This window comes from Hydra vulgaris, chromosome 01, assembly GCF_038396675.1.
Source record: "Hydra vulgaris chromosome 01, alternate assembly HydraT2T_AEP".
Classification (NCBI taxonomy): Eukaryota; Metazoa; Cnidaria; class Hydrozoa; order Anthoathecata; family Hydridae; genus Hydra; species Hydra vulgaris.
The window spans coordinates 72,860,290-72,871,638 of record NC_088920.1 but is presented as its reverse complement, the minus strand read 5'-3'; the positions used below and the strand labels follow the sequence as shown (position 1 = coordinate 72,871,638).

The 11,349-nt window shown below is 26.0% G+C and overlaps 1 protein-coding gene across 1 annotated transcript in view; it reads right to left on the bottom strand.

Annotated features, from left to right (window-relative positions):
* Window positions 1-483: 483 nt before the first annotated feature.
* LOC100203704 (signal recognition particle receptor subunit alpha homolog) overlaps window positions 484-11,349 on the bottom strand; it is a 37,508-nt gene continuing 26,642 nt past the window's right edge. The window contains exons 10-13 of the mRNA XM_065789124.1: window positions 8,755-8,968; window positions 2,032-2,117; window positions 1,495-1,671; window positions 484-683 (exon numbers count right to left, since the gene is read on the bottom strand). Coding sequence (XP_065645196.1) covers window positions 561-683; window positions 1,495-1,671; window positions 2,032-2,117; window positions 8,755-8,968 — 600 coding nt within the window. The 3' untranslated portion in view covers window positions 484-560. The remainder of the gene's footprint in view (window positions 684-1,494; window positions 1,672-2,031; window positions 2,118-8,754; window positions 8,969-11,349) is intronic.

The following is an 11,349-nucleotide window of genomic DNA, read 5'->3' as shown; positions in this document are numbered from 1 at the left end:
TAAGTTATGCAAGAAATAATCAGTGGCTGCCATCTAGTTAAACCATGATATTTTTGGTTATAAGGAGCATGCACAAATAATTACCAAGATTTTTATAAATAGTGACAAATCCTGTTCCAAAAACATGTCTTTTAACAATCGCAAAAGATAACACAACATTTATAAATATCTTGCAAGAATTCTTTTTATATATTATTTTTTAATTCGATATAAATAAAAAAGCACATTTTTTAAAAATAAAAATGAATAGTATTTTTTAAAAAACATTTTTTTTAATTATAATATTTCACATATATAACACATTACATACCCATCACAAATATTTCAGTCAATTAAATACCACCCTCAGTCTCAGCCCTAAATTAGTTACCAACCTCAGTTTAAGCCCTTTTTTTACAAAAAAAAGGAAGTACTAACTCTACTTCGTAAAATCAGAAGATATTTTAAAGTATTTTTTATTATTTTATAAAAATAATTCAAATATACTAAAGATTTAAAAATATTTCAATTCAATTATATTTATTATAGTATGTTGATCTACAGCTTTTCAGCTAAAAATTTTACAATAAAGCTTTTACTACGGCATTAACATTTAAGTTACGCAAATCTGTGTAGGTTTGGCCAGTACCAACAAATACTATAGGCTGTCCAGTTTCATAAGTCATTGAAATGGAAGCACCAACCTAAACAAAATTACAATATTATCTAAACAAAAAAAGGAAATGAAATAACATTGGCTACAGTTTTGATTGTAGTACAATGTTTTGTTTTTAGTAAATCAAATACATCACTTTATTAATGGGTAAACATTAAGCACCAGTCTAAAATTGGACTCAACCTAATTATTCATTTAAAATCGTTGACCAAGTTTAAGGAACGCTTCTTGCACTAAGGTCTCTGAAATTTATTCCTAAATACTAGTGTTAGTGCAATAACTTTTGAAAAATATAAAAGAAAATTCAGATAACAAAATTTTTACTACATTTACTTATTTCAAAATGTAAATTACAATTACAACAAAAATGACACTAAGTAACTTTTATATTTTTTAAGTCATTTTTAAAACTATTTTTGAAAAGTTGTGGTAATATGTTGTGGATGTTTTTGAGCGATCTAGACTTCCTTTTTTTATTATTAAGGTTTTCAATTTTTAACTTTATGTCCAGTTCAACAATTATAACAAAAATGTGCTTTAAAAAATAAAAATCACAAACTAAATAACATTCCGCAAATATTCTTTGAATCTCATTAATTTCTTATTTTATTCTTATTTCCTTTTATAAAAACAAATATGATTAAAAAAAATTGTACTTAAAAATAAAAAGCAACTGTTTCATTCTTTCATTCGTCTAAGGGGCTTAATATATTACATTATATTGAGACTTTTTTAAATTTAATATAGTTCTTATAACGTATTGTTAAATTATTTTGTTTTTAAAAAAAAACGTTAGTTACTGTTACTTTCAGATATAAAACTATTGCATAAAAGTTTACCTTGTCATCAATTGTATCAAATTTAGTCAAAACAATTCCATCAATAAGATGAGGATTGTTTACATCTGAATGATCTGCCAAAGCCTGATTGAACTTCCTTAATTGATCAACACCATCATTTCCCACAAGCGCTTCGCCAACAAACAGCACAAGATTGGGTTCATTAATTTTGATTAACTAAAACATTTTAATAATTTAAAAAAACCAAAAAATTAATAACCGACATTTTAAATTAACACCAATACTCAACGTTGTTAAAAATCCATGAACTAAATTTATTTAATGTCATGATAACATGTACATGCTTATATAAGTAATAAATGCTGTTAAAAACAAATCCGTGGATTTACTAAATTTATTTAATGTCATAATAACATGTACATGCTTATGTAAGTAATGAATCACTGTTTAAACATTTAATATTGATTATTATTTAACGCTTATAAATGTAATTTTTACTTATACAGATTGTATATTAAATTATTTAGAAATTTATCTTTTTAAAATTTTGTTATTAAAAACCAAGTAGAGACGAACCTTTGCCAGCGATCTCATTAATGGTTCATTATCTTGCATACGGCCTGCCGTATCCACAAGAACTACATCACATTTAAGATCCTTAGCTAACAAAAAAATGTTAAAAAATAATTTATTAAAAAACATCTACGCATATGTTAAATAACAAATAGTAAAATTTGATTCATGTAAATTTAAAAAAGTAAATTTGAAAAAATTTAGTTCTTGAATCATAAACAGTTCTTTGCATCAGACCTGAACAACTTTAATAATTAATTTGTAAAAAATTAATTTTATTTAAGGTTTAAATACAAATATCCGATCAATTAGTTCACTATGCAGGAAATATCATAACATTACATCATAATTTCACTGTGAATATTTATTCTCCAGTATTCGTTAAGTCTTATCAGTGATATATATATATATATATATATATATATATATATATATATATATATATATATATATATATATATATATATATATATATATATATATATATACATAATAGCTTCCTGCATTGCAGTTAGAGCTTTTGAACACAACTTAGCAAACGACAAATGGAAACCCAACCATATGTCTATGTGAACATTAAACGCGCCATCAGTAACCAAATAACTTTTATGTCTTCACCCTCGTTGACTACATAGAAGTTATGTACTGTGCAAAATAATGGTTAAAGAAAAGATCATGCAATACCTTGTAACCCATAAACTTATTGTCAACACAGCTTAATTGACAACTGGGCTTTGTCAATAAAAAAAATCTAGGTTACAAATCTGACTGAGGCCATGGAATTTCTGAACTACAATATTTTTCGCAAGCTTCTAGTAGAAATGCTTTTTTTTAACTTTGCAAAAGCCTTAAATAAAGTCCCCCACAGAAGATTACTGCAAAAACTTGAATCCAATGGAATCAAAGGAAACATTCTGAGCTGGATAAATGTTTTCCTTTTAAATTGCATTCTTCTAGGTTCATACATACACATTATTTGCCTGGGTAAAAGTTACTAGTGGCATTTTCATATATCAGTGTTAGGTCTTACGCTGTTCATAATATTTATTAAAGACTAACCAAAACACATCAATAGCAAAAACTTATGTAAAATGTATGTATCTGATACTAAAATCCTAAGTGTTGCCAAAATTGCTGAAAACAAAGCATGTCTGCAATCAGATATAAATAGCGTTGTCATCTGGACTCAACATTAGGAAGTGTAAGGTTATGCATTTAAGCAAATACAACTCTTCCTGACACACTTATTTGATGAATGAGCACGATGCTAATGGCAGTGTCACTAGAACAGAACACGATTTGTCAACATCCAAAAATGACCTAAATGATTAAAATTCTAATGACTCTTAAAACATGTGCGGCAAGATAATAGTTGCTGCCAAGGCCAACAAAGTCTTTTAAATCTGGAAAAACACATTAATCAGCACAGACACCAAAATATGGAAAAAACTTTACACCACCTATATATGGCCACATCTTAAGTTTGCAGTTGCTGTCTTGTGCCCGCATCTTGAAAAAGATAGAAATGTCATAGAACACATCCAGCATCGTGCTATCAAAGTATCGCACAAAATAAAACGCTTTGATTACAAGACAAGATGCATCAAACTAGGCCTCACCTCTCTTCTAAATAGACGCTTACATGGCGACCTCATGCAAAAATACAAAATCGAAAACAATAATGATTCATTTAGCTGGCATATTGATCCACCAAACATCCTACTAAGCTACGATCATCACAAGCGCTTTCATCATGTAATAGACATCAACTGCCTTGTTCGCTATAGTTTTTTCAATAACCCCATCGCTCACCCATGGAACGCACTACCAAACAAAATTGTCAGTGCTATCAGTGTCAACAGTCAATCAACAGAAAATGCGGTAGTGGTGTAGTGGTATAGCGCTCGCTTCATTAGCGAGAGGTTCCGAGTTCGATCCCCACCACGTCCCTGGTAGTACCGCGCTCAACTTGTTTCTCCGCGCAGCGGCCTTGTTCGTCAAGGTTCGTGTTTCAGAGTTAAAGAGTTGAGAGAGGGTTATAACCACAATTTAGTAGCCTCTTCGTCTGTAGTGGGCTTCTGGGCCTTGGGGAGGTGAATTAAAAAAAAAAAAAAAAAAAAAAAAAGCTTTAAAGCAAAACTCGATCAGCTACCACGGCTACACAAGCTAGCATGACTAGCTCTTGATGCGTTTACGGAATATGCCTGTTTCGTGTAATTTAAATTAACTATACATATATATATATGTGTGTATATATATATATATATATATATATATATATATATATACATATATATATATATACATATATATATATACATATATATATATATATATATATATATATATATATATATATATATATACATATATATATATACATATATATATATACACATATATATATACATACATATATATATATATGTGTATATACATATATATATATATATATATATATATATATACATACGCGCGCACACACACACACACACACACACACACACACACACACACACACACACACACACACACACACACACACATATATATATACATATATATACATATACTAAGTGCTAGCATTATTTTTTATCAGTGACATCTTTTAGTATAAATACAAAGCAAGAATGCAAATAACAATGGTTTTAATATTTGCCTATTTAAATAAAACTTGTTATTTTGACAGTTATGAATTTAGTATTTTTGAGTTATTCAGTGTGTACAATACTATTTTAAAATGTTTTAACAGTTTCATTGTTTGCCAGGCAAAAAAGAAGAGTTTTCTGTAGCATATTGTAACAGGTGATGAAAAGTGGATCTACTACAACACCCCCAAGTACATGAAGTCATGGGTTAGCCCCAGGGTCAGACTGGCAGTGAGGAGTCTAGGGTGTGTGTATGTGTGAGACATAGATGGGGCCCCTTATGGTAGCAAAAAATTTAGCAAAAGTAAGTTAAACCCTAAAACATAGTTTCTTTGCTATAAGGCTATAGGAAATTTCTAACAATGTGCATGCAAATTTCCATATCTTTGACCATGCACTCTGTCTATCAATTTATTCAACACATTTAAAAAAATAAATCCATATGCAAGGTTTTAAAAATATAGTAATTCAAAACTGCAACATCACACCACTAATTTACTGCACATTAGTTCATATATATTTTGAAAATTATACTTTTACAGTTTAATATTAGCTAAAGTATATAAATGGGTAAGAACATTTATCAAACTACTAGAAAAAGCTAATTCAAATGGGTTTCAGCTGTGAACCACAATTTAAGTTAAGCTTATTGCAATTATTGTAAGACATCTTACAATAATTGCAATAAACTTATATTGTAAACCCCCCTCAATATGAGGGGGTTACAAATTTTAAATGGTCATAATTTTTGAATGCTGAGAGATCATACTATGAAACTTCAAATTTATTGATGAATATAAATCTAATTGAGAATAGTACAAAAAAAAAATTTTATCAACTTGTTGCCCCTCACGATTGGCGCGGGGGAGGATGAAGTCAAAGTACTTTTTTGTTCCCAGTCTCCAATAACTGTAATTGTTTGCACGCCTTATTATTTGACATAAGTATAATTATACAAATATTTGGAGTTTGCTCCATGTCTGGAAGATAGCTATTTGAAACACCAAAAAGTCTTGGATCCGTCACTGTATATAAAAGAAAAAGAAGCCAAGCAAAACAAAATTTTTTTTGTAACAATTGTAACAATTTATTGACCCCCCTAATATTATGCAACGATTATGTAACTCCTATTCCCCTAAAAAAATTGTTTAAACAATTTTAAATATGACAATGTCTATAAATTTCTTAGCTTCTTCGATTTAATTAATTAGTACTTTTCAGTTTGTTTAATGTTTTTTTTTAAACCCCTTTTAAAGTTCTGTGTAAAATTGTATAAATTAAAATTGCTTTTCTAAACATCATCCCAATTTTATTTAGCAATTTTTCTGATGTAAACATGCACAATTATTATTTTATAAGTATAATTTTCTCCCTATTGGTCATGTTATTGTAGCCGAATGGATTACGTTCCGGCTAGTAAACTGAGGGTTCGAGATTTGACTCTTGGTGGCGAGATTTTTTCATTTACTTTTACTTGGTTTTTTTTTTAGTTGTTTTTTTGTTGCACACTTTAGTGCACCAACAAAATAAAGTTCTGCACTTGGACCGTATAAAGTCAAAGTGCAGAACATGCACTGCACATAGACTGTTACAACTGTAACAGTTCGTTAACAGGCTGTAACTACTGTAAGATTTAGATGCAGTTAATTTTACAATTAACATGTACATACATCAACTGAAGGTTGTGGTTTGATCAGATAAGCTTTTAATTATAAGAAAGTCTTCTCTGAAAAACTTTAAAAAAAAATGCTGCATAACAAAATAAAAGACCCCCTCCTCCCCCTTGTAACAAATTGTCCTAAAATTGGCTACAATCCTAAAGCATGACAATTTATGGACGACTCCTTACAATAAGAAAACTATTTTATTAAAGATTTTAATAAACACTTTTGTTGCAAATACCACACTATTAGTAAAAAATTATTAAAAATTGTTTTAAGTATTTTGAACATTTATTAACTATATTTTAGTAGTTATTAATGTTTTAAATATTATTTATGATAAATTATATGTTTATTAAAATAGTAATTAAATGTTTAAATACTTTAAACAATTTTTAATCAATATTTACATAATATATTTACATATATTAACTCTCACAATATTTGTAAAGTTAACAAAATAGTTTTATGTCTTGTATTTGCATAACTCTTCGAATAAAAAAAAAAAGTATTTAATAAATGTATTTACTAATGATAAATGTATTTAAATTTTTTTTAATTTTAAAATTTTGATTTAGATATCACCAAATCTGTTAAGCTTTTACTAAAAGGTTAATAATTTTAAACTTTAACTAAAGGCTAATAATTTTTAAAGTGATTTTAAGGCACCTTTTAAATTAAAAGTATTTAAAGAAGAGATAATTACGGGAAACATTTAAAAAATGTTATATTTTTTTGATTAAAAAACATATTATATTTTTAAAATAATTTTATTTTTTTATTTATTAAGTATAATTAGAAAAAAATGTTAAATAAATAAGTTACATTTATATAGGTTATTTTAAACTTAATAAAACTTTTATAAAGTTATTTTAATCTTTAATTTTTTATTATTTTAAAAGTCAAAAAGAATACAGAAAAGAAACAAAACTTTCTGAAAAAGTTTACATTTCGTTTTTTAGTTTTCCTCACGTAAACTAAAATAGCAAACTAAAGATCAAAAGTTCATTCATTCAATAATTAAACTTGTGTGATAGTTATCAAGACTGAAGTTTTTTCCTTTTGTACTTTTATTATCAAAAGCAGTTTACTCTTAATTGCCAACAAACAAAAGTTAACTTAGCTCTGAATGGATATTTTAAAATTGTTCTATCTTTCGAAAAAGCAAATTTTTTATACATTCCATTGTTATTAAACTTTGCAACAAGTTTTTAAAATTAAGTTTTGTAATGACATTCATTTTTAAAAATAAACGTTTAGTTAGTACATCATTACGTAAAAATTTCTTTTTAATTCACTTTATTGACCTGAAGAATAAATGAGGTAGCTAAAATAAACTGAAAATTGCTTATATACTACTGCATTTAAAACTGAATTTTCTTTTTTCTTATTTTAATAAAATAAGCAAAAGAAAAATAATTTTTGGGCGCTTTTTTTGGGTACCCATATTGCTCCAGTGGTACTAAAACAGATCTGGGCTTGTCCCTGTAATAGTAGAGGCCTTTCGATATTTATCATCAATAGTACTATTGCAAATATTATTATCACGATTTTGATATATATAAAAAGTTATATAATAGAAATATTTAAACATTATAATATAGAAATATTTTACAAGAAGTAGATAAGTTTGAGACATCCAATTTGGAATATTAAAAGTCACATTACATGTTATAGCAAAAATGTCATTTATTATCTAAAATGCTTATCATGTAATGACTATCCACTTATACTGGAAAAACAAACAATTTAGGAAATGGCACAAATGGACATATTTCCAAATAATTGCAAAATATAGCACATAGTTGCAAAACTGGCAATTCAACAGATAGATTCGACAATCATGTATATGATTGCAAGAAAATACACAAGAAAACTATGGAGCCATTCTTTCAGCTTGTTTTCCTTGAACTAAAAAATGAAAATAACTTGTTGACCTATGAAAATTATTTTCATAAACTAAAACATGACACCTTCAACTAATACTTCCTTTTATAATAACATAAAAATGGTAACTCAAAGTTACAAAACTGCAACTAAATATTTCTATTTTATAACTTTTTACATAAATCATAACATATACAATAACATTTTCAATAGTGATGATAAATACAGAAAAGCCTCTAGTACTGTTAAATATTTTCTTAGCAATATTTTAATATTGCTAAGAAAATATTTATATAAGAAACTTTTTCTTAAAAAAAAATTGTTTTTTGAATATTTGTTGTTTTGCTTTATTTTCATATTGTTCAATATTAATTTGCTTGCTCTCTCTCTTATTAATTGTTTAATAATAATTAAAACAATTAATGATTTATTTAAAAAAATAAAAATCATAAGTGATTTAGTTATATATTAATAAGACCTAATGTAAGTTTTTTTTTGGAAATATATTTTTTAAATTCAATTAACAATACCTAAACTAATGGCCTCCATACTGACTGCAGCAGCATCTTTACCATACCCTTTATCATACAAAAAAACTTGTTCTGGAGCACTTGGTGAGGCTTTGGGATGTAATGCTTTCAATCGACAAGTATGTGTTCGGAGCTGTTCAACAGCTCCTGATCGAAATGTATCACAAGCTGCTATCATAACACGATGATTATTTTCCAACAACCAAAAACAAATCTAACAAAAATGATTGATGTAAGATCAAGTATATATATTTATAACATATACATCTAGTAATACATATACATACGTGTGTGTGTGTATATATATATATATATATATATATATATATATATATATATATATATATATATATATATATATATATATATAACATACATCTATAAATTGTATGTTATATATGGTTGTTTAGGTTTCGCATTGTGACGTGCTTATCTAAACATGCATTAACACACTGAAATAGCTTGACTTCTGGCTATTTCAGTGTATTTATGCGTGTAAACTAATGCGAAGGCTTCAGAACATACACTGACTATCTTGTAGTCTGCTGCAGCAAAGGAGTGTTGCTAAAGATTGAGGGTTTTAGCTTGGGCAGGCAATCTATCAATAAAAAAAACTTTTTGCTAAATTAATATACCTTTAAATATATATTTACATTTTATGGAAATATCAGACGACCATCGAAAAGTGTATGTGTGTGTATATATATATATATATATATATATATATATATATATATATATATATATATATATATATATATATATATATATATATATATATATATTAGGATTTCTGATGAATCTTTGTTGATGAAACACAGTGTTAAATGGAAAAAATTTTTGTTAAGTGATTTTCTACTAATATATAATTGCTCTGTTCTTTTAAGAACATTGAGCACTCTATTGTGTAGAATACTTTTTAAAGTTGTTTAAATATATATATATATATATACATATATATATATATATATATATATATATATATATATATATATATATATACATATATATATATATATATATATATATATATATATATATATATATATATATATATATATATATATATATATATATATATATATATATATATATTCTAGTATATATATATATATATATATATATATATATATATATATATATATATATAAATTCTAGTTGTCTGGAACTGTAAAGTTTGTCAGAACTTTGTTTTGAGTTAACTACTAATGTTCAATACTTTATAACTTCTAATTGCTAAATTGTAAACTTCTGGAAAAAAAAATTGAGTAAAGAGTAAAAAACGAGTAAAGAGTAAAAAATGAGTAAAAAATTGAGAAAAACCTTGTTAATTTTTTCTTTACTAAGTTTTTTAAAGGTTTTTAATTTTTTTCCATCAGCAGCTTATTAGGACTCTCACCCTGTTAATTCATTTTGAAGAAAACTTAAGCTTTTACTTACCTAAGCATTTATAACCTAAGCAAACATAAGTATTTCTATTGTGACATAAGTGCAACAAATTTCTCCTGCTGTTTTGATGTTTATAGAAAGCTTTATTAAAAACTTCATTAAAGTTTTTTTTTCTCTCCTTTTCGTTTGTGCATAATATCTTTATATATGTTATATAATCAATAGAACTTCAAAAATATTTTATTTTGTATTTTAAAACTAAAAAATGTGCTGACATAAAAATAGAACCACAGTGATTCACTTCAGAAATGCTGCAAGCTATCCACGCGGACACTAAGGTGTTTTGTTCGATAAATGTTTTAACACTATTTAATAAATAAAAGACTTGATCAAATGGCATATATATGCTATAAATCTAAATTAACCCTTTCGTAACTGAGTTAAATAAAAAAATAAAAACTACTAGTCAGAATTTTACAAACAAGACCTTGTTTTTTTTGTCAAAGAATTTATTATAGCCTTAAATTTTAAAAAACAATGGGAAAATTGTTATGCAATTGTCATCTATGTTAAATATACTCATGCTACATGTTTAACTAATTAATTAGGTAAATTTAAGCATTTACTCTTTACACTGTAAAGAGACAATATTCTTTCTTAAAGTGCGAAGATGTTACTTTCAGACTTTGTCATTCCAAATAAACAACAGGGGTGAAAGGTTTAATAAGCCCAAAGTATGCGTAAAAAGTGAGCGTTTACTTTTTTTGCTTATATATAAGCAAAAAAAGTAAACGCTCACTTTTATATGTGTGTGTATGTATATATATATATATATATATATATATATATATATATATATATATATATATATATATATATATATATTATATATATATATATATATATATATACACACACACACATATATATATATCAAGCCTTCCCGTACGAGGCGTGCCATTGCATGCCTTATATGACCATGCATATAATATTTTGTTTTGACAACTTGTTTAGATAATTAGCGCTTTTATAAAAGACAATAGAAAAATAAAGCAAACTTAAATTAAAATAAATAATCTATAAAAATAAAAGAGAATAAAATCAAAAAAAAAAAAAAATAACAAGCAAAAATTAAACTAAAAAAATTAAAATTTTAAAAAATAATAAAATAAAAACTAAATCAAGTTTAAATTAAATAATAAATAA